Source organism: Podarcis gaigeae (genome assembly GCF_964106915.1).
Source record: "Podarcis gaigeae genome assembly, chromosome: 10".
In the NCBI taxonomy this organism is placed as follows: domain Eukaryota; kingdom Metazoa; phylum Chordata; class Lepidosauria; order Squamata; family Lacertidae; genus Podarcis; species Podarcis gaigeae.
In genome coordinates, this window is record NC_139686.1 from 9,419,729 (window position 1) to 9,444,060 (window position 24,332).

Sequence of the window (24,332 nt, forward strand, 5' to 3'; positions counted from 1 at the left end):
TCTTAACTCGAGGAGGTCCCATAGTTGTGAATGCGTTGTGGAAAAAGGACACACTGTCAAATATTCTCCTTTATTTTTAAACAGCAATAAAAAAAGCCACTGTACAAGTCATTATACATTTTTTACAAAACTACTGACGGAAGAGCATTTTGAAGGGAGGGTGGAGGGCTAGATGCAGAAAACAGTGTGGAGATCGTCTGCCATATTCCCTATTTCCCAAAAATAAACGTCTGTATCACCGGTGTTACACCACCCATTTCATCCAAGGATGGGGTTGGGGTTCAGACGAGAGGATCCAAACGGCTATGGGGTGCCCCTTCTGGGGGAGCTTTCAAGGATGTCTCCCAGCTACTCCTCAAGACCTCCAAACAGCTAACTGAGAGACCGCTTAGGAGCCAATGTTGCAGCAGGAGGAGGGGCTGTAGAAAAGGATATCAGGTAAAAGCTCATGAAATGGCGACAATCATGGACCTCGTGTGTTTAACTACAGTGCTACCTCAGTTTACGAACAGCCCTGTTTATGAATTATTCAGTTTACAAACTCCACAAAACCGGAAGTACAGTCATACCTCGTGTTACGTCCACTTCATGTTATGTTCTTTCAGGTTACATCCCGCGGCGACCCAGAAGTACCGGAAAGGGTTACTTTCGGGTTTTGCCGCTCACGCAGAAGTGCAAAATGACAGCATGCGCAGAAGCAGCGAATCGCAAACCGTGCATGTGCAGACGCGCCGCTGCAGGTTGTGCTCTTTTCATGTTGCGAACAGGCCTCCGGAACAGATCCCGTTCGCAACCAGGGGTACCACTGTAGTGTTTCGGTTTGTGAACTTTACCTCAGTCTAGAAACGGAAGCCGAACATTGGAAGGGCACTGGTGGCAGGAGGTCTCATTAGGGAAATCGCGCCTCCGTTTAAGAATGGATTTCGTTTAAGAACGGACTTCAGGAACGGATTAAGTTCGTAAACCGAGGTACCACTGTCCTTGGATCCTAGGCAGACTCTCCCATGGGGTGTTCTTTGCCATAACCTGACTAACACAGGCTTGCCTGCGAACGGATTCCTCCAAGTGTACTTTCGTTAATCACATTAGGGCAGTGATGGGGGAACATGACAAAAACTGAAGCGAGGACTGAGCCAGCACTGAAAATTGCCTCTTTCCTAGACCGCCCTTAGCTGGGAGGATGAAATGGGGTTTGGGCTTAGCCACAAACTGAGCTGGCTTAACGGAATGACTGCTTCTCATCAAATGCACTGGACAATTTGAAATTAAATACTACACTGTTGCAGAATTTTGATATGTAAGGGATTTTAGGCACAAAAAATCAACGGTTCATTACATAAAAATATAATAAAATTTTGGTTTTTTCTAAAATACAAGTTGTAAAACTCCGACACAGTGGAGTTGAGTGCATCACGGAATCCTTAGGTAGGGTACCTCCCAGTCCGTCTGCTCTTCTAATCATCTCAGGCCAACTTGGAAATGTCTTCATAGGGGATGCCTTCAACTTTACGTCCTTTCAGAGGTCCCTGGGAAGGGAAGTCAGGCAAAAGGAAACCTTCAGTCAGGCAGTTGCTAGAGGGACCTGCTTATGTGGAAATGTTAGGACATTTGGGGCTTTCTAATTTGAAGATAAGGGACGCGGGTGGCGCTGTGGGTTAAACCACAGAGCCTAGGCCTTGCCAATCAGAAGGCCGGCGGTTCAAATCCCCGCGACGGGGTGAACTCCCGTTGTTCGGTCCCTGCTCCTGCCAACCTAGCAGTTTGAAAGCACATCAAAGTGCAAGTAGATAAATAGGTACTGCTCCGGCGGGCAGGTAAACGGCGTTTCCGTGCGCTGCTCTGGTTCGCCAGAAGCGGCTTAGTCATGCTGGCCACATGACCCGGAATCTGTACGCCGGCTCCCTCGACCAATAAAGCGAGATGAGCGCCACAGCCCCAGAGTCGGCCATGACTGGACCTAATGGTCAGGGGTCCCCTTTACCCCTTTATCTAATTTGAAGATAAAAGGTGAGTAAGGGAGGAAATGAGAGAAGGATATGAAATTCTGCATGATATAGAGAAAACGAAGGTGAATAGTGGGAGATTCAGAGCAAAGAAGAAGAAATACTTCTCCATGCAGCAGATAGCCTGAACTATGGAATTTTCTCCCACAAAATTTGGTGATGGTCACAGACCTGGGCGGCTTTAAAAGTGGATTAGAAAAAAACAATGCTGGATAAGGCTATTAGTATACCACCCTTGCGATCAGTTGCTAATGGTCTGAGCCAGCAGAGCTCTTTTCATAATCTCTCCCTCCCTGCCAAACTGCACTGTTTACTCAAGAGGAAAGCTCACGAAGCTAAAGTGACCAGAAAAGGAAAAATAGGATAGAAAAACAGGCAAGGAGAGAGATTCTTTCGTCCATTAGGCAAACAGTACTGATGATACAGAAATCTTAAAACGACATTAGCAGTAAATAGAAGCTGAAATGTTACGAGTTTGCCAAGCTTTGGGAAAACGCACAGGTTAGGCTGGGACTTGGCAAAGTGTTATGCAGGATTAGTGAGAAGATTGATCAAGAGCTCTGTTCTAATGGGGGGTGCAGTTTGGGTTGGGGAATATTTTAATATTTCATTTATGGTGCCAAAATACCCAAAATGAGGCTTCGGCAGCAGTCCTGTGCAATATTTACCTGGGAGTAAGACCCTCTGGACACAGTGGGGCTTACTTCTGAGTAAGCACAGGACTGCCTTGTTAAAGTTCCAAACAGCACACCGTGAGACAGCAGGGGTGAAAAGATACTTACAGTTTCAATGAGTATCGTCGCCGAAAACTTTTTCTCATTTATGCTCTCTAAGGTAGCTTCATTTCCTCTATAGCCCCCGTTTAGAACCAGCACCTTTTTGCCTGAAACATGAACACATGTGAATTGCTTTAGATCGAGTAAAACCCTGGGTTAGCCTAACTTAATGCTGTCTTTTCTGAATGCACAGACACTGGTAACTGGATTCTTCTGCATGCAAAACACTATTCTGTCGCCTGAGCTCACAGAGCTCTATCTCCCAATTTCATTGCTGCCTTCTGGCATTGGGGAGGTTGAGAAGGTGGGATTTGATTGGGAGTAAACATGGACCAATGGTACCAACTAGTATGGGAAACAGCCTTATTAGAAAAACTAACCAATAAACTGAATCTGACACGGGGACAAATGGAAGACGCCTTCAGCCCGCTATGGCTCCCCTTAATCACATCCACAGCCCAACAAGACAACGACAAGAATTCACCAACAGCATACAAATCAATATGGCTAATCTGATTCAAAAACACCCACCCACCCCACTCACACATGAAAACAAAGTCCACCACAGCCAATCACAAACAAACAACCTTCTTCTCTGGCGATCGCTCGCAGCCGAGTAAGATTATCTTCCATAAACACAGTTTTTTAAGTATTTGCCAAGAAATTGTGAGGACTAGATTTTTTTAAAAATAAAAAAATGAAGAGATATTTCAGGTTCTGATTACATGGCTTTCGGCTGTCAAATGCAAGTGGCTCAAACCTTTGCAAGGCTACCGGCAGCCACAATCACCAAGGATGAACTCTTAAACTATTTATTATTATTTATTACTTATTAAATCTCTATACCGCTCTTCACTGGAAGATCACAGGGCAGTTTACAATATAAAAACACAACATAGATACAATAACAAGCAAAAATAATGACCTCCATAGTATTATTCTTTATTAATGTCATAATTACATCAATAATTCTGTCATGTGAACTGGGCCACTGTTGCATTTGGAACTGGAAATTGGTGTTCTGAAATAAGAGTCTAGCCTATGAAAGTCTGTCAAATGACTTCATAAACAGACCTCCCCCCTCTGCTACAATTTTAAGTTAAGGGTTACCGTATTTTTTGCACCATTGGACGCACTTTTTTCCCCTTAAAAAGTAAGGGGAAATGTCTTATGGAGCGAAGCCAGCAAGAGCCGCTGCTGCCGACAAGCTCTGCGCAGCTCTCCCTTTAAAGCAAGAGCTGCATAGAGTGTGTCTGTGGCTCTGGCTGGGTTTACAAGGAGGCGGGAGGAGGGACTGGGGATTCTGTTGGTCCCTCCCTCCTCCGTGGCTCGCTTTAAAGCAGCAAAGTGGGAGGGAAGCTGCTTACACCCGTGCAACCATGGAGGAGGGAAGAAGTGGACCCATGGATCCTCGCTGCTCGAGGCTGCATTGAAGCAGGAAAGTGGGAGGGGAGCAGCTTACACCCGTGTAAGCAGCTTCTCTGCCACTTTCCTGCTTCAAAGCAACCACGGAGGAGGGAAGGAAGACCCGTGGATCTTCTGCTGGAGGCTGCAGCGGATTCCCTCCTCCTGGGCTCCCTTTGAAGCAGGAAAGTGGGAGGGGAGCTCGTGTAAGCAGCTCCTCTTCCACTTTCCTGCTTCAAAGCGGAGGGAATCCCCTCCGTGGCTTGCTTTGAAGCAGGGTTCGGGGGTTCAGTGGGGAAAGAGGGCAGGAAATAGATGCTGGGCAGAAAGACTTTGACCACTGGAAAGTCCACCTCAGCCTCCCCAGATTTCCACTGAGACAGCCAGGCATGGCCATAAGAGCTGGAAACTTGCATGGGCTGTTTATTTAAAGACGGAAACATGCACTCATGTGAAAGAAATCCTTCCAGGTTCCTGGACACAACCCACACTTGATATTCACACAAGGTTACATGGATGGCATTGGCAACTGGAGGAGCAGCACGGTTAAAGAGCAAGTCCTGGTTTCAAGCTTAAGATCAGCTCTTTCGTGGTGGCCTCAAACAACCCTTTGGCTGCAAGGGGAATCCCTCCCTCCCTTAATTCAGGATGCTACAGTCTACAGATGCTGTGGCTGCCTGCCCTTTTCCCTGAGCTGTAAAAGCACCTTCAAGAGGGTGATGGGAGGTGACACAGTCATCTTCCAGATGTGCAAAGAACCACCTTCGCCACACTAAACGTGAGAGCAAGCCTCACACCCAGATCTGAAGCATTAATGGGAACCTAGGAAGCTGCCTTATAAGGAGTCGGATCCACTACTCCATCTAGCTTAGTAATGTCAACACTGACTGGTAGCAGTTTGCCAGAGTTTCAGGCCTGGAGAGGCTGGGGATTGAACGTGTGGTGTTCTGCATGCAAAGCCACTGAGGTTACAGCTGTCCCCTTTAAAAACAAACTAAGATTGTAGTCCCCATGGTTCTGAAGAAAGGGCTAATTTAAACAGGAACAGAGGGACCTTCCCTGTACCACGTCAGGACCCCTGAGCCCATTTAGCTCAGTTTTGTCTTCACTGATGGGCAGAGGCTCACCTGGGTTTCAGGAGACACACCTTCAGTCCTACCTGGAGAAGCTTTCAAGGACTGAACTTGGGATCTTCTCCATGCTCTCCCCGTTGAGCTATGATGGCGCCCTCTCTTCTCCTCCCCTCCTCCTATGCAGGAGGCCTATCTCAGCTTGTCATTATAATGTATATATGTCAAGGGCTTTGAGATGCATATAAAATCAGGCTCAGCATTATTAACTGGACTTAGATAAGCCATGGTTCCCCTTCCTTCCCTCCTCTGAGGCTCGCTTTAAAGCAGCAAAGCGGACAGGAGCCACCCACGGTAACTGATAGCCTAACTTTCCATCTAGTATCACTCCACCTGGGCTTCAAAGCGGTTGGATTCAACAGAAAGCAGCAGCAAGCAAAATTAGGCATGTGATGCTTAGCAGCTACAAAACCACCATCAGTTTTCTTAGTGATTGGGGCCCTAAAGCCAAGACTTGAGCAACACAGACCGATGAGCTGCATCTCAGTTTTCTGGTTCCTAGAAGCCTGAGGCAATGATGAGCGTTTGAAAGTTTAAATGCCTAAAGACATGAAGGCGTCTAGGGCAGGCTTCCTCAACCCTGGTCCTCCAGATATTTTTGAGACTACAATTCCCATCATCCCTGACCACTGGTCTTGCTAGCTAGGGTTCATTGGAGTTGTAGGCCAAAAACATCTGGAGGGCCGAGGTTGAAGAAGCCTGGTCTAGGGAAAGGGAAATGGAAATCTCAAGTTGGTGGCTACTAGGCATTCTAGCCAGGCTCTATCTCCTGTGCCAGAGGCAGCCTGGGAGGCAAAAACTGTGCTCAGATCCTGCTTTCAGGCTTCCCATAGGCATCTGGTTGGTACTAGATGGGCCTGATCCAGCAAAGTCTTCTCTTATTGGTCTGGCAAGACGGCTTACCTGGTGCTGGGATCACAGTCTCCAGATGTGTTTGGTCAAGCTTCAATTTATCCCCAGAGTCAATCACCTTGACAACTGCTGTGTATTTGTCAATTACTTCCTATAATATTAATGCACATCATTATCATCATCATCATCATCATCATCATCATTTCAATTTATATATCATCCTTTATCCAAAGATCCCAGGGCAGTGTAGAACATTAAGAACATGATTTATACAACATAATAGTAAAAACATAATACACAGCATAATAATAAAATAACCGTAACAGTCCCCTCACACAAATATAATGGCCTATAGATTATTTAATGGCTAAAGGCCTGGGTAAAGAGGTTTGCTTCCACCGGGCGCCTAAAGACATGTAGTGATGTCGCCAAGTGAGCCTCTCTGGGAACAGCATTCCACAAATGGGGAGCCAGTGCAGAAAAGGCCCATTCTCTAGAAGGTTTTTCAAAGAGGGCCAGATTTGATGAAGTGAAGGTGCGTGAGGGCCGACCATTTTGCCTGACGTTCTTTGAACCATTGAAATTAAATGCAAATTAAATGAAATGCAAATTAATTATTTCATGCAAAGTTTATTGCAAACGACATTAATTTTCATTTTGTCACATGGATGACAAATCTAAACTGCTGTTAAATCACTCTGCCTTTCATATCTGAAGGCCAGATGGGGAAAAAATCCAGGAAGCTGAAATATACGTCAGGAACATTGTAAAGAATATTACATATTATTGGTAATAAAGGTTGTCTGTCAACTTTTAAGTTCAAAAAATATGAACAGGAACATAACACCAAGCTGGCACAAACCTCTTGATGAGGTTTGACTAGCAAATACATGTTAAAGGAAGTGTGTGTGTGTGTCCCTTTTTCTTCCCTCTCTCCTTAAAAGCACTTTCCATTGCCACAAATGGCCCCCGTGCCGGAATTTGGACATGCCTGCTCTAGAGGCAAGGAAACACTTGCCAGGGTGAGGTGGGTGAACGGAATGGTGGATCTCCCATGTCAGATGGAAAACTTGGGACTGAGCAGTGCAACTTTCCCAAGGCACTTTAATTTTCCATGGCACCTGGCTTTCTCAAAGGCACTGGATATGAACCCGGCCCTCGCAGAGCCAGGTTTTACCAGGGCTCTCTGATTCAGGAATGTGGAACCTGCAGCACACCCAGGGCTATTGCACTTCCATCTCCCAGCCTGGCCAGGAACGATGCTAGAAAAATGCAACCTGTGCTGCTGATATCAGTAGTACAACTCATGCAACATGTTGACGACTAATACACGCACAATAATTACCAAAATGATTATGCATTCTTTATCAATCTTCTGAGAAAAATACAGACCATTATGCAAAGCCACAGAGACTTACGAACTACCCAACCTAAGATGCACTTATAATGTCTGATTTCAATGGATTTTTCAAGTGCTCAATTCAGTCTTTTGTTTTCTTTATCTTTTTAGGTAAGTTCATGAAGATACCAACAAAAGATAAGTTTGATGTTGTTCACAATACTGAGAGATGCTAATGAAGTTGTAGATGGATGTTAATGAAGTTGTAGACGAGAGGGTGCTGGCGTTTTGCACCTGTTTCGCCCTGGCGGTCCAAGTCATCAAGAGGGCGCTGTTCACCCCCAATGGGGCCCTTTTACTGGGGCTTGAAGGTAGCACACTCCCAAAGTAGTTTTCTGGACTTCTTCAGTGGTCTAATCTCAAAGCCTTGATACGTATATTGATATACAATACTTTTTATTGGCTTAAGTTTAAGAGACTGAGTTCCTTGGCCAGGAATGATGGCAGCAACATTTCGGGGGGGGGGGGCACAGGTTCCCCATCCCTGTCTAATGTCACAGCAGCCCAGTGGGGATGCAGAACAGTGTCTGGGAAAACCCTGAGCCCTGCAGCACAGCTGCTTCAACCACGCCAAATACCTCCTCCCTCAACCATAACAAACATGTTTACTGACACATAAAAGGCCAGCGGGCTCACCTTGACAACTGCCTTCTTTTTGTGGTATTTCTCACCCAGTTTCTTCGTTATAATTTTGACCACAATTTCCTGGAGAAGAGAGAGGGGGAAAGGCTATTTACGTATGCCACTACCGCGGCCCGTGTTTCCTTAAACCCAAAATGGAAAACGAGTGAGGTCCCAACTAAAGAAGAATGGCAACTTAAACTGACGGAATATGCACAGATTGCAGATTTAATACATAGGATAAGAGAACAAGAAGAATATATGTGTAAAGAAGATTGGAAAATGCTTAATGAATATATGGGTGAAAACTGTATACATTTGAAAACGTTGGCAGAATTAAGATAAATTCAACAGTGTAAATAAGTTTTGATGAATGTAAAAGTGGAATAAAGGTAAAGGGACCCCTGAACATTAGGTCCAGTCGTGGCTGACTCTGGGGTTGTGGCACTCATCTCGCTTTACTGGCCGAGGGAGCCGGCGTACAGCTTCCGGGTCATGAGGCCAGCATGACTAAGCTGCTTCTGGTGAACCAGAGCAGCGCATGGAAACGCTGTTTACCTTCCCGCCGGAGTGGTACCTATTTATCTACTTGCACTTGACGTGCTTTCGAACTGCTAGGTTGGCAGGAGCAGGGACCGAGCAACGGGAGCTCACCCCGTTGCAGGGATTCGAACCGCCGACCTTCTGATCGGCAAGCCCTAGGCTCTGTGGTTTAACCCACAGCGCCACCTGCGTCCCTAAAAGTGGAATACTGAATGGTTTCGTTTATGTAAAATATGCAGGGATCTACGGCATGCAAAATGAACCATGGAAGGAGGAGAAGGGAAGTCATTGGTATTTTACGGTTGTTCAAATGAATATCCTAAAATGTAAAACAGAAAAACCTAACAAAATTTATGCAAAAATAAAATAAAAACAAAAGCATTATTCAATCCCTTCATATTACCACCACATGCAATTTTTCTCATTTGTTCAATTCAAATTACAAATTAAAACAAATTCATCTGATTCATGGGGGGGAAAGAGATTAAAAAAGGACAAAATACATTCAGGTAGGTTGCTCTCCTTTCATCTCATGGATCTCAGCAGATGCTGCCTGTGAGGACCTTGGCTGCAACCCAGAGGCCCTGTTTATTTGGTTAACCATTGTGCCACAGACTGCGGTCACAGCTGCTCTGGCCTTGTCCCATTGTCCACCCTTCCCTAATGCACACAGAAAACTAGCACTCCCAGCACCCTCAAAGAACTACACTTCCCAGCATTCTTTGAAGAAAGCCGTGACTTTTTAAAGTGGCATCATACTACTTTAAATGCAGTGTGCAGATGGGGCTTGAAAGTGGACTTTTAAAAAATTCATTCTGAAACCAGATTAAAAATAAAGTGCTACCCTTCCAATACTCCACATCGTTTGGTCCAGACACAAAACCGGCACGTGAGCAAATCAATCCTCTATTCCATTACGGAGTATTGTTTGGATGGAAGCAGCCTGAAAGTGAAAATGCAGCTTGCACGCTGAATGATAGGATCCAGATCCCCATTTGGATACTTACAGGCTGCAGCCAATGGTCTGTCCGCGAAGATTTCTTCTTCTCTTCCTCAAACTAAGAGAGGAAAGGACACAGAACTGGTTCAAATTTAAGATCAAAGGAAGGATGATATTTAAAGTGTGTTGCTTTATTACGGTCATATATCAGCATAAGTGGGAGGGGGGGTTGCAAACATTCAAAATATGTAAAACGTTTTGGAAAGCTAAAAGTATTAAAACAGAAGGTATATATACAAAACCTATAAGACTCTAAAAGCAGCTAAAAGAATCTATAAGAAAGGTTAAGAGCATTAAACAGATGTCATAATTTGTGTGGTACGTTTTATAATTTGTATGTTAAAATTAATAAAAATGTATATAAAAAAAGAGCATTAAACAGATGTCGAAGAGCATAAAAGGTTAGTATATAAAAGCCTATGGCTATCAATTTACAAAGCACCCTGATATGAGTGTTCATTAAATCCAGTTTGTGGCACAGGTCATCATCCGACGAATTTTGAGCGCTGCTATGCAGAATCTGGCAACATTATATGTGGTAGCAGGCTTGGTATCTGAAAGCAGCAGGGGAATATAGAATTGTCCTATGAGCCCTGGGTACTTATGGAGTAGTGGGGAGATGAGGCTAATACAAATGTCTCTATAATATAGGCACTGGAGAAGCACATGCTCTGTTGTTTCGATTTGTCCAGAATCACATGGGCATTAACCAGTCCCCAAAGAATGAATTTTATGACTTCCAGAGAGGTATCACCAACAACATGGATCCCCCAGCCCACCCCTCAACATTTCAACCATGAGAATCTGAACTTTAAAAAAACAACTATTGTCTGGAATATATTTTCCATACACTTTCCCAGACAGCAATGCCCCTGGTGGCTCTATCACATTTTACTCAAGGTGCAAAGAGAGATGTTTTTGAGAAAGGGGGCTTCTTATTATAGTGAGAAGCATGAATTAATGGGCTCTGGGAGAGGAGATGGGGACTGTTTTGCTCCTCCTGGTTAGCTCTCTCCAGAACAACCATGGGCTGCCATCTAGGTCCGCCCTAACGTTTACGGGTCGTGGTTTGTCCAAGAGGGCGAAACCAGAAGCCCAAATTTGAACGATGCACCAAACCATAGCTCAACAAAATGCGGTAGCAAAATGCAAAGCAGCTGTAATCTCCTTTCTAGAAATTCACAGGTTGGTGCTAAGCCATGATACGGATTAGTGTGAAGTGTAAACCTCTTACTTTTTCAAGCTATTCAGATGGAAATCTTAACCCCGCATGGCTGCTTTATGTTTCTTGCAGATCTCCATGCTTTGTTCCCTTTTTTTTTCTTTCACATTTGCAACTTAATTCTGCAAATTTCATCTCACTGCACCTCCATGATCTCGTCGAGGGCTGTTTTCTTCTTCTTCTTCTTCTCCTTCTCTGAATTCTGAGGTGTTTCTTTCCGCTTCACTGTGGGTGCTGCTCCCGCCTCCTTCAATGCACTGGATCCAAGCGCGCTGAATAAAGAGAACGCAGACGAACAATGCAAACCTAACCCCTGTCTACTCAGAAGCTAAGTCCTAGTGAATTCAACAGGGCTTACTCTCAGGTAAGCGGGGCTAGGCCTGCAGCCTGAGACTGCAAGCTTTCGACTTCCGGTCGGCGCCAGCGTTTTAATGGCGGTCTTAGCCTCGAGCTCCGAGGCGAGACTGCTCTGCGAGTTCGGGTCTGACCCGCTACGGCGAGCGGGGGACCCCTAAAATCGCAGGCGCTGAAGCCTGCGAACAAGGAGACTCGGTGGGCACCTTTGCGCCCCCCGGTACTGCGAAAGAGCCTTTTTAAAGGCTCCGGAGCGGCATCGGGTGTGAGCGCGGTGCTGAGAGTCGCTACCCAGCCCGCAGAGTGAAGCCGCGTCGCCATTAACGGAGAGCGCCGATTCCTTCCTGAAACTACAATTGGCATCGATACCCGTGAGTAAGAACTTTAAAACAACCATTAACGGGACTTAAAAACTTGGATTTGGCTGAAAACGGGAGGCATTAAATCAAGGAAGTCTGCCCCCCGGAAACTGCATGTTTAATCAAGCAACGAAAAAATCAAGTTGTTTTTATATGACAAGTGCTTTTTAAAACTACAAGCCCGACATCAGAGAGTAACCTCCCCCCCTTTTGGGCAGGAATAGGGGGGGGAAGAAGAAAAAAAAGAGACATTATTAACCTGCTGAAAACATTAAGAGAAGTCATCCCCCCTCACCGCTAAACCCCCCTGGTAGGGGCTGCCTGATCAGAGTTGTATCGCTGGAAAAGGGAACTGTCAAAAGGGAGCTGTCAAAATCGGACGGCAGATGTGAATGACTCTATTTGATAAAAAGTAACGGTTTTGGCTTATTTAGAAGATTGTTTTACCTTGATACAAAGTAAAGTTCGTGTTGGACTATTGGATTTGTATCGATATATGCTTAAGGCTTCTTTGTGACTTTCACTTTTGGGATACATTCTACTCCCCCTAGAGGGAAAGAGAGACATTGTTCCATTGGAAAAAATAACAGTGGGATTTTCCACTTAAACCTTTCCTGTGAGAACGACCTTGGCTATGAGCAATCCAGTGGAGGAAATATCAACAAGGGCCAGAACAAAAGCACAAGCACAAAAGAAAAGGGCCTCCACGGCAGGCTTACCAGCTGCACAGGAAAGGGTAACAACAGCATCAATGGATTCTATGACACAGGCACTGCTTAAAATAAACCAGTCTCTAGAGGCATTGACAAAGCAATCCACAGACAACTCCAAGAAGTTGGCAGAAAATTCCAGAAAATTGACAGAACTTACAACAAGATTAGACCTGAACACAACAACGATTTCATCTCATACTGACTCCATAAATAAATTAATACAGGAAAATACAGAAACGAGGAGGATAGCCGAGAGTGCTCAAAGTACGGTTGAGGAATTTAAAGGAAAATTTGTTCCAATTGAGAGGAAAGTGGGTGAACATGATGCAACCTTGGCCTTGATGGAACTTGAGAGAAAAGGGAAGAATCTGAAGCTGAGACTTGTCCCTGAGGAAGAAAAGGACGACCTTAAGGAATTCCTCACAGAGAATATTCACGGATTTTGGTTGGAGGACTGGGAAGGAGAAGAAGATTTTGAGATAACCACAGCCTTCCGGCTGGGCAGGAGACAAGGCAAAAAGCCGAGGGATTGTCTAATCACATTAAGATCCAGAGAAGAGAGAGACAAAATATTAAATCTACATTTTCAGAAGGCATTGGTGATAGGAAACTCTCAGATACAGATTTTTAAAGACATCCCTCGTTACATCTTGCAAGTAAGGACCTACTTTAAAGACCTTGTTGACCTGCTGAAGGGAAATAGCATCCCATTTAGGTGGGAATTTCCACAAGGATTGTCCTTCAACTTTAAAGGGAGGAAGATAAAGATCAAAACAATACAGGACAAGGACCAGTTTTTGGAAAGAAACTTTGAGGACTTACAAAAAGGGACTGTGATCCCAAGAGAACCAACAGACATTTCAAATCTATCATTTGGACTTACTTCACCACCACCAACCGAAGAAGAACAATTATTGGGTGCGGTCGGAGGAACAGATACCCATCAATAAACCAAGATGTCTCTGCAACTATTAACCTGGAATTGCAATGGTTTGAACCTTCCCCGAAAAAGAAAACAAGTTTTTTACATTCTAAAAAAAGAACAATTGGACATAATATGCCTCCAAGAAACACATATAGCCAGAACCCATAGGAAGCTTCTGATAAATAAGAGACTAGGATTGGAATTTATATCATCAGATAAAGTCAAAAAAAGAGGCGTAGTGATGTACATTAAAGAAAAATTGGCCCCAAAAATGATATTTAAGGACGAGCAAGGAAGATATTTGGCAGTTGAAATTCAATCGCAAGGAGAAAAACTTTTAATAGTAGGGGTGTATGCACCTAACGAGGGGAAGGCGGAATTTTTCAAGAAATTGCATGAGACTCTATCAGACTTTATGGACTATAAAATTGTAATGATGGGCGATATGAACGGAGTAGTCTCCACAAACATGGACAAAGCCCAAAGACTTGTGATATCCAAGGACGGGAGACTACCAAAGGCTTTTTTTGAAATGACCGACAATATGGACTTAATAGACATTTGGAGAACAAGGAACCCTCTAGAAAGAGAGGGAACCTTTTTCTCCGAAGCAAAGATGACATGGACTAGAATTGACCAAATTTGGATCTCCAGCAATCTGGCATCAAAAGTTAAGAAGATAGAAATCTGCCCAAAAACCTGCTCCGACCATAATGCTGTAAAAATGGAAATGAAACAAACAACGGCGGGAACATTTCGATGGAGAATGAATGACACCCTCTTAAAAGATGAAGAAATCTACAAGAAGGCCCAAAAAACTTTAAGAGAATACTTTGAGATAAATTTAAGAACAAATGTGGAGAAAAGAACAATCTGGGATGCAAGTAAAGCTGTGATGCGTGGTTTTCTTATCCAGCAGAATTCCCTAAAGAGAAGAAAGCAAAAGGAGAGGGAAGAGAAAATCCTGGAAAAAATAAAGGAAGAAGAGAAGAAGTTAAGATCTAAACCAAAGTCACAAGAAATATTAAGAGAAATAAAATTCTACCAGATGCAATATATGGAACTGATGAATCAAGAAATAGAATGGAAGATAAAGCAGATGAGACAAAAGACATTTGAATCGGCAGATAAATGCGGGAAACTGCTATCATGGCAATTGAAAAAAAGACAAAAACTGAATACTGTAACATCTTTGGAAGAAGATGGAAGAATAATCACTAGACCAAATGAGATAAGCAATTGTTTTCAAAGTTTCTTCAAAAAACTGTATGCGCAAGGCCCAACAAACGAGCAAGAAATAGAGGAATTCATCAGAAAATATGGACTCTCAAAAATCTCAGAACAGAATAAGATGACCTTAAATGGGAGAATAACAGAACAAGAAATAGAGGGTGCCATTCAGAATATGAAATTGGGGAAATCTCCAGGACCGGATGGTTTAACTGCAGGATATTACAAAATGTTAAAAGAATGGTTGACTCAACCATTGAAAGAAGTCTGCAATCAAATTTTGGAGGGGAAAAAGGCTCCCGAATCGTGGAAAGAGGCATTCATCTCACTTATACCAAAGACAGAGACTGGCAAAAGCCAAGTAAAAAACTATAGGCCTATATCACTGTTGAATGTGGATTATAAAATTTTTGCAGACATTCTGGCAAAAAGATTTAAAAGAGTGTTAGTAGGGGAGATTCATAAGGACCAAACAGGCTTTCTCCCAGGGAGATATATGTCAAGTAATGTGAGAAATATTTTAGACATTCTGGAACTGTTGGAAATGGACATTAACAAAAAGGCAGTTTTGATCTTTGTGGATGCGGAGAAAGCCTTTGACAATATCAATTGGAGTTTTATGATGAAGAATCTCCAGGGAATGGGGGTAGGCCAAAGATTTCAAAATGGTATAGGTGCGATATATGCAGAACAAAAAGCAAAATTAATCGTGAATGGTATGGTGATGGATGATATATCAATAGAAAAGGGTACACGACAGGGATGCCCTATGTCTCCCCTCCTGTTTATATCTGTCCTGGAGGTTTTGTTAAACATGATTAGAATGGACCCGCTGGTTAAAGGTATTCAGGTCGGAGCGAAACATTATAAATTAAGGGCATTTGCAGATGACTTAGTTTTAACATTACAACAGCCAGAGGAGAGTACGAAAAGAGTGTTGGACCTAATTGAGATATTTGGTCAAGTGGCAGGATTTAAATTGAACAAACAAAAAACCAAAGTGTTGGGGAAAAATTTGATACCGGAAGAAAAAGATAGATTTCAAAACGTAACGGGTTTGGAAATTGTTAAAAAAGTTAAATATCTGGGGGTAAACTTAACATCAAAAAATGCTAACTTATTTAAGGATAATTATGAGAAATGCTGGACAGAAGTCAAAAGGGATCTAGATATATGGTCTAGACTGAAACTTTCCTTGTTAGGCCGTATAGCTGTTATCAAAATGAATGTATTGCCGAGAGTGTTATTCCTGTTTCAGACTTTACAAATTCTGGATAAGATGGAGTGTTTCAAGAGGTGGCAAAAAGATATATCTAAATTTGTCTGGCAGGGCAAAAAGCCCAGAATTAAGTTTAAGATCTTAACAGACGCAAAAGATAGAGGGGGATTTGCCCTGCCGGACTTGAGGCTCTACTATGAGGCAGCAGCTTTTTGCTGGCTAAAACAATGGCTACTTCTTGAGGACACAGACATCTTAGATCTAGAAGGTTATGATAATAACCTCGGCTGGCATGCGTATCTGTGGTATGACAAGGTGAAAGTGCATAAGAGTTTTAAAAACCATATGGTACGGAAGGCATTGTATAATGTCTGGATCAGGTACAAAGATTTAATGGAAAATAAAACCCCCAGATGGTTATCACCAATGGAAGCAAAAGCAGTTAAAAAACTCAACATGGACTCAAATTGGTTAAAATATGATGAAATGTTAGAAAAGGATGGAGAAAAGTTTAAATTAAAGAGTTATGAAAAATTAAAACATAGAGTTAGAGATTGGCTACATTACCACCAAATAAATGAAGTGTTTAAGCTGGACAGGAAAGTAGGATTCCAGAGTGAAAAGTCAAAGCTAGAAACGGAACTGTTAGAACCCAATACAAAAAACTTATCCAGAATGTATAACCTGCTGCTGAAATGGAATGTACAGGATGAAACGGTAAAATCAGCTATGATTAAATGGGCACAAGATGTTGGTCATGACATTATGTTTGCTGACTGGGAACAGTTATGGACCACCGGTTTGAAATTCACAGCATGTACTGTTTTGAAAGAAAATATTATGAAAATGATTTACAGGTGGTACATGACTCCAGTCAAGCTTGCTAAGATCTATCATTTGCCCAATAACAAATGTTGGAAATGTAAGGAAGCTGAAGGAACCTTCTATCACCTTTGGTGGACCTGCCCAAAAATTAAGGCCTACTGGGAAATGATCTATAACGAAATTAAGAAAGTCCTTAAATGGACGTTTTCAAAGAAACCAGAGGCTTTTCTTCTGGGCATGGTGGGCCAATTGGTACCGAAGAAGGATAAGACTTTTTTTATGTATGCAACCACGGCAGCAAGAATTCTTTTAGCAAAGTATTGGAAGATGCAAGAACTACCCACTCTGGAGGAATGGCAGATGAAGGTGATCGAATATATGGGATTGGCAGAGATGACCGGCAGAATCCGTGACCAGAGGAAGGAGGCGGTGGAGGAAGATTGGAGAAAATTTAAAGTATACCTTAAGAACTATTGTAAAATATCGGACGGTTAAGATGTCGAGAGGCTAGAAACAAAGAACTACAGCTGTAAATCGTAAATTAAAGGGGGAAACTTAATGAGAATATATAGAGAAATTGACTGAAGGGTTGCTGACACATTATAAAATAATGATGCAGAGAAGGGGAGGTATGGGGAAGTCATGTTTTATGTATTTGTTTGTGATTTGTTTGTTTTTCCTATACCCTTGTTCCCTGTTTTTTTTTTTGTTTTGTAAAAACAATAAAAAATTATTATTAAAAAAAAAAAGAGACTGCAAGCTTTCTCAGAGAAACATAACACTTAACAGGGGCTGCAAGGGCCCACCCCCCTCTCCAAGAAGCAGCTTGATTGGCCCAGCAGAGTGCCAATCCGATTGCCACTAAGAAACTCAAGTCCTGTGCTCGGATATTAAATGCTGCTCTATACCTCTGCCTATCATGCTCAGTTTACCCTGTTCCCAAGTGAATAAGGGTTGAATTCAATGGAATTCTACTCAGACCTACTGGTATCAATGAGTCTATGTTAGGTATTCCCATTAATTTAAATTGGACTACTCTGAGTATGGCTAGCACTGGGTGCAATTCTATGGGCTGGATTCAACAGACGTAGCAGTAGAAGGAATACAAGGGCTTTTGCCGGCACAACAGGGCTGAATGATCGCAAGAGCACAATGCTGAATTTCCCCCTGTATTTTCAAACCACCCCTTCCATTTCTGGTCAAGGATCAGAAAACGAAGGTTGCTGATAGTGCAACTGGGTTTAGATAGGAAGGTGTTAAGAGCCCACAGGGACATGAAATGAAGGTATGGAAAGAGTCAGGGAGATGGAAAGGAGATGTCTTGACATTCCACCCCTCCAACGCTGACCCATGTTCCAGATTTTTCAAAGGAAAGCAGAAGCTGGCAAGATTGCCACTCCCAGGCTTGGAGTCCAATCCCAAAGGTTGTCCTCCTTTCTCTGAGGTGTGAAGGGAGAGGCAGAAAAGTCAGGTAATGGGGGGCACCCCGTGGAACAAACTTGTCGACTGGCAAAATATTCACAGTGCGAATAAGGGCAGATGAGAAACAAAAAATGCAGACTGGAAAGACACTGACCTGGCTTTGGAATGAGACGCTGTTGAAGTGCTTGCTCCTTTGCACAAATTAAATACCACTGAAATAAAGGGAAAAAAGATGTTCCCTCTTAGTTCATGCTCTCCAGACAATGAGTTCAATCTCAGGCTTGCCAATTGGTTCCCGCAAAAGCCTTGCCTGGGGAGATCACAGGGTTCCATATCCATTTAATAATAATTATTATTATTATTTTATTGTTATTTATACCCCGCCCATCAGGCTGGGCCTCCCCAGCCACTCTGGGCGGCTTCCAAAAATATATTAAATTAATATTACAAATATTAAAATACTATAATACTATAATATACCTTTCTCCTCCTCGTTTTCTCTGTTCAGTTCTGTGTAGACCGGTTCTCCCTGCGAGAGGATAACAGAGCAACTTCAGGGCTTGGGCACACCACTGACGAACACAAGCCAGAGCAGTTCTGGGAGTTTAAACTTAACAGTGACCGAGGATGAAGGAGGGAAGTTAAGCAAGACTCTATGAACCAAGTGGAGCCCTTTTAGAAACAGGCAGCTTTTGGGCAGATGAAAGTGGCAAGATCTGCAGCAGGGAAGGTCACAGGTCGGGGACGCATTGGGAATCAAGGAAAGGAAGACAGGGGTGATGGATGTTGCCACCAACGCAGGAACCACTTGCCAGTGGAGCAGAGCAACTATGCTAGCCTCCCAGCAGCTGGGTCGCTGTTGTTCATCGGGAAGGAGAGCAGGGAGGCGGCGGGCGGGTCAGCAAGGTGCAAAGGCACCATCAGGAACACTAGATTGGCTCTATCAGTGTGTCTGCAGCTCACCGGCCTTGTGGCTGCCTTGCCCTCCCAGCAGCTGGGTCACTGTTGCTTACCAAGAGACAGGGAGGCAAAGCAGCAGACAAGTCAATGTGCTGCAAATGCACTCACAGGGCCATGCTGGTGCCCTGCTGAAATGTTTGCAGCACGCCAACTCCTGCTGCTTACTGGTAAGCAAGAAGACCCATCTATGCTAGGAAGCTAGCAAAATAGCTCCGCCCCTTCTGCACCAACTTCCTTGGGCATTCTAGTTACACCCAATGACCTTTGCACTTCAAATCTGATGGAAAAGACCTTTGCGGACCTGCTCTTTCCCCTCCAAGCCTCTCCGGACTTGTTCTTCAATGAATCGGGCCGTTTTCTCTTCATCATCCAGGTCCTGTTTCTTTTTCTTCTCCTGCTCTTGCTGCCTACGGATCGTCTCAGGGTCCCGGTCGATATATTGGATGTACCAGCCTTTGGGAGTTTCGTCCACTTTGCAGAAGCCTTAAAAACACACAAAGCAAGAGAATGCTCATAGTCGTTCAGAAACAAGAAACGGGAATGCACGTCCAGGAATTGAGATTTGGGTGTCCTCCACGCTCTTTTTCAGTCAATATAAAATTAGTCACAGGTTGATGCTGTGGCATGACAAGCTATCAGATCTCTGTTGCTGTATTAAAGAGATCTGGGGTACTGTACTGGGGAATAAGGCAATGAGCCAAAAACCTCCAGTTGAAATCTCTTCTCAGTTACAAATCCAAGAGAGGGCCCATAACCCTTCTTTCAGCTGCAAATCAATTCCCTCTTCTCCCACACCTGGCCATCTGCACTGTAAGATGATTACAAGTGTATGCACCAGACTTCCCCAACATGGTACCCTCCAGGAGTTTTGGACTACAGTTCCCATCATCCCAAGCTAGCACTGCCCAACCTTCAAGGGTTATGAATCCACCTGTCTAAAGAGGGTCAAACCGTGTGAAGTCAAACCACTGTGTTAGCAGCACCGAAGTGACCTCCCCAGGGCACAAGCCTGGGCAGTGTGTCTGGAGGTCCTGAGCTGCCCAGACGACAAGCCCCCCCCTCTCTTGGCCTTGCTGATGTAGTCCAAAGGAAAGCAGAGCAAGACATTTGGCACTAGCATGGCTGCAGGATTGCCAGAAGGAGGCATACAAGGCACCATCCAACTGTCTTAGGGACTCTGCTCCAGATTTGTGTAGGGTTATTTCTCTTGAAGATATTTCACAAGGCAGTGCAGGTTTAGGATCAGAGCTTTCCTGCTCCTAATGGGCTACTTTCCCAGGTTGATGAGCCCCATCTGCCCCTCGCTTCCTTCTACAACATGTGCAGAAACCGCCTTCTTGACTGTTGGACCCACTTTTGGTCTCATATGCTGTCCACCAGAGCCTCTGTACAGTGGTACCTTCGGTTGCAGACGGGATCCGTTCCGGAGCTCGGGTCAGATCCTGAGGTTTCTGCAACCAGGGGAACCGCTTCTGCACATGCGAGCGCGGTGACAGAGTGCTTCTGCTCATGCACGCGGCGCGGTAGAGCGCTTCTGCACATGCGGCAAAACCCGGAATAATACTTCCAGGTTTGCCGTGTACATATCCTGAAGGATACGTAACAGGAGGTGAACGTAAGTAGAGGTACCACTGTATTTGTATGTGGGGAAAATCCCTAACACATTGAGGGCTTGAGACCCATCGTAATGGCTAGACCATTACTTGCACACTTTCAAACATACTGTCACAAGCATTAAGTACTAGTAACGTGTTGCTGCTATTTTAGAAAAAGAAAGATTAAGCCTGTGCCCAACTTTCCATTATATGACACTGTCCCTTTGGATTAGATGAATTTGGAACAACTGAATGAAAGATAGAATAATTCGCAACAGCAAGATAATGCTCTCAGACATTTTCAACACCAGAATTCCTAGGTGTTTCTTGGTTTCCTTTTTGAAGCCATCCATTCACGAACAGAAGACAGAATTACCTTCTCTCCCTAGCCACTTGGTAAAATCCGTCAGAGTTTCCCACTGGGTAGCATTCATATGGATGTGTTCTTGGTGACTAATATATTCATTATATACTATATTATTGTGGACCCTCTTTGTTCCTAGAAGGGAAAAAAATGCTCTTAATAACAGGTCTGAAGTTAGATAGAAAGCATTCTGAATTTTAAGAAATGTGGTTCTGTTCCAGCCAAGTGATTTACCAAATCGTCTTCTGAGAAGTTCTAAGAAATCATTCCGGAATTCCCTAGGGAAATATAAAAGGGACAATTGCAGCAAATCAATGTCTGACCAAAATTAGATATGAAGATAACTGCTTTCATTTGTGTGCAAGTATGCTAGCTTCTGAGTAACACAGAACTCTTCCTAGGCAAGAGGCAGGATGCGACTTTGATCTCTTCATTATACTGAAATTCTGGCACATGAACAGGAAGATTACTTGGTCCCAATCACATAAGGGTAGATCAATTCCCCATGGGGGAAGCCTCCACTATGCTCCAGTCTCATTCAACAACCATCCACATATTGAAAGTTCTTTGTATGTGCAAATCACCACACTGAAAAGGTTGTGTTGCTTGCTTAATTGTTTTTTGTCCTGGTATCTAAGAGGTTTTTCTTTTCCTAGAAAGTGTTTTAAAAGATTATGGATACAGGTCAAATCTACAAAAAATTGCAGAACAGAACACCATGCAGGAAAAGTAAAGGTGGGAAATTATTCTGTGAGGCAAGCTGAAAAACATGCACTGACCAAATGATTTCCCTAGTATCGCACTGAATTCCGTGATATGCCTTTGTATGATTATAATATACAACAATAATTAACAAACAGCAGTAAAAAACAGTGCTAATATTTTGGCCAAACTCACTCTGAAAAATAATCCATGAATTGCTGAGGATCTTCAGACGCCAGCAGCAGCTGTCGCTGGTGAGATTCTGACATGCAATGACATTTAAACCCATTCTAGGAGGGAAATGTAATAAGAGGGTTGTACTCAGAGATGACAAGCAACCTGCATTAAAAAACCCCACAATAAAACTTTAGGTGGAAATGCAAAATGTGTGAAGCTTTTTCCTTGATCATTTTCCAGAAGGACGTTGCTTACGGCTTACGTACCCAGCCACAAATCTTTTATATTACTACTACTACAGTAATTGAATTTATATACCACCCTATAGTTGGGGGTCTCAGGGCGGTTCACAGGATATCATTATTACTGCATATTTATTAAAGATCTATACTGCCCTTCATCCAAATATCACAGGGTGGTTTACAATGTGAAACACAAAAAAACACACCATAGTAACAAAAGCAATAACCCGCCTTCACAGATACAGTTTAAAAGGCCATAGATGATTTAATTAGCCGAAGGCCGTAATGTTGTTAAGTTCCAAGGGCGCATGGTATCCTAAATTATCAGAGATATTTAACCTGAGTGGATTTCCAAAGCATAGCTTACTCGGGAACAACTCCAGAAGATATACAAGAGTCCTTTCTTGCAAAGGTGATGAGCCATTAATGTCAAGCAAAGCCACCATGTCCAGGGGAAACATACATGCGAAGCTTTGCCTTTGCTTTTTAAATTCTGCAGATTTTCAAATGTTTGTGAGTGGGTGGGGATATGAATGCTTCATTTTCGTGTCTGCTTTTGTTATGTATTTTGCGTTCTCGCTTTGTATTTTCTTTTTTTCTGTTGTGAACTGCCCTGGGATATTCGGGCAAAGGGTGGTAAATAAAATAATAATAAAACAGTGGTACCTCGGGAAGCGGGTGGTGCTGTGGGTTAAACCACAGAGCTTAGGATTTGCTGATCAGAAGGTCGGTGGTTTGAATACCCGTGACGGGGTGAGCTCCCGTTCCTCGGTCCCTGCTCCTGCCAACTTAGTTGTTCGAAAAAACGTCAGAGTGCAAGTAGATAAATAGGTACCGCTCCGGCGGGAAGGTAAACGGCGTTTCCGTGCGCTGCTCTGGTTCGCCAGAAGTGGCTTAGTCATGCTGTACGACGGCTCCCTCAGCCAGTAAAGCGAGATGAGCGTCGCACCCCAGAGTCGGCCACGACTGGACCTAATGGTCAGGGGTCCCTTTACCTTTACCTCGGGTTAAGTACTTAATCCGTTCCGGAGGTCCGTTCTTAACCTGAAACTGTTCTTAACCTGAAACACCACTTTAGCTAATGGGACCTCCTGCTGCCGCCGGAGCACGATTTCTGTTCTCATCCTGAAGCAAAGTTCTTAACCTGAGGTACTATTTCTGGGTTAGCGGAGTCTGTAACTTGAAGCGTCTGTAACCTGAAGTGTATGTAACCTGAAGCGTATGTAACCCGAGGTACCACTGTAATAAGGATGGCGGTGGTGATACAACACGAAACAGGTATGCTGCGCCTGACTCTGGAGGCTCTACTGGGCACCCTTCCACACAACACCCCCCTCCCCAAAAACCCCTTACTCTCTCACCTCATCCCGGCACTGCTTCTGGCACATCTGGCAGTACCAGCGCAGCTTCTGCAGCCCCTTCGACTTGATGCGGTTGGCGATGGCCTTGGGGCTCAGGAAGTCCGTCTTCCCCATGGCGGCGGCGGCGGCGGCGGAGCGACAGAGGAGCAAGCAAACAACAATCCAGAGCCGCTTCCGGGTTCTTCCCCCCCCCCGCTTAGGAAGGGCCGGAAGCGGAAGTGACGAATATAACCAATCCTCATTCCCATAGAACGGGGGAGACGGAAAGTGTAGAGGAGTAGGCAGACGCTGACTTCCGGTTCCAAATTTGGAAATAAGGGCAGCAGCAAGAAGGACGTCAACACTTGCTGCAGTGGAAGCAGATACGGTTTTTTAAACACGATGGTAGCATGCGGGTTTTTTATATATAATTGTTATTGGGTGATGCACAGTCACACTCAGAGCAGACCCGCTGAAATAGAGTGGTTGCAATAGGGCCTGGCCTTGATACGGCTACAATTGCACTGTTAAAGCAATTCTTATAATTATCCCTCTTTTTTTGATAAAAGAAGTGGCAAACAGCTCATCGATAGATCTATCAAATGTATTTAGTCTACATATCTTTCACATATATACACACACATATATATTATAGATTAGATATAGATGTGAAATATATTTTATATATTAAATACAATACATTATATTATATTATATATTAAATACACTAGATCTATAGATGCGCAGTCTGGATATCTATATGAATATATCTATCAAATGTTTATATATATATATATATATATATATATATATATATATATATATAAAATACCTGTCAATGTTTCCCTTTTTTTAAGGGAAATTCCCTTATTCGGAATAGGATTCCTCGCAAGAAAAGGGAAAAGTTGACAGTTATGAGATATATATATATATATAGACTAAAAAATTTGATAGA

At 43.5% G+C, this 24,332-nt stretch overlaps 1 protein-coding gene across 1 annotated transcript; it reads right to left on the reverse strand.

The window, feature by feature from the left end:
* Positions 1-54: 54 nt before the first annotated feature.
* Positions 55-23,586, reverse strand: KIN (Kin17 DNA and RNA binding protein). Its single transcript, XM_083700785.1, has 14 exons — positions 23,399-23,586; positions 21,814-21,908; positions 21,151-21,194; positions 20,929-21,051; positions 19,259-19,440; positions 18,478-18,526; positions 18,152-18,209; positions 11,096-11,222; positions 9,736-9,786; positions 8,201-8,269; positions 6,217-6,316; positions 2,786-2,886; positions 1,435-1,526; positions 55-419 (listed from the first exon to the last, which is right to left on the reverse strand). The coding sequence occupies exons 1-13, from the start codon at positions 23,510-23,512 to the stop codon at positions 1,464-1,466; spliced, it is 1,176 nt and encodes a 391-aa protein (XP_083556911.1). The 5' UTR covers positions 23,513-23,586; the 3' UTR covers positions 55-419; positions 1,435-1,463.
* Between the last annotated feature and the right edge of the window lie 746 nt (positions 23,587-24,332).

What these genes read in the sequence shown, in the direction of transcription:
- KIN (XM_083700785.1), bottom strand. Translation starts at nt 23,512, where the DNA reads ATGGGGAAGACGGACTTCCTGAGCCCCAAGGCCATCGCCAACCGCATC. An exon ending in AGAAGCAGTGCCGGGATGAG is followed by an intron (nt 21,909 to 23,398) that starts GTGAGAGAGTAA and finishes TTTCCCTCCTAG; the next exon opens with AATGGGTTTAAATGTCATTG. An exon ending in GCTTGGAGGGGAAAGAGCAG is followed by an intron (nt 18,527 to 19,258) that starts GTCCGCAAAGGT and finishes ATCCTCTCGCAG; the next exon opens with GGAGAACCGGTCTACACAGA.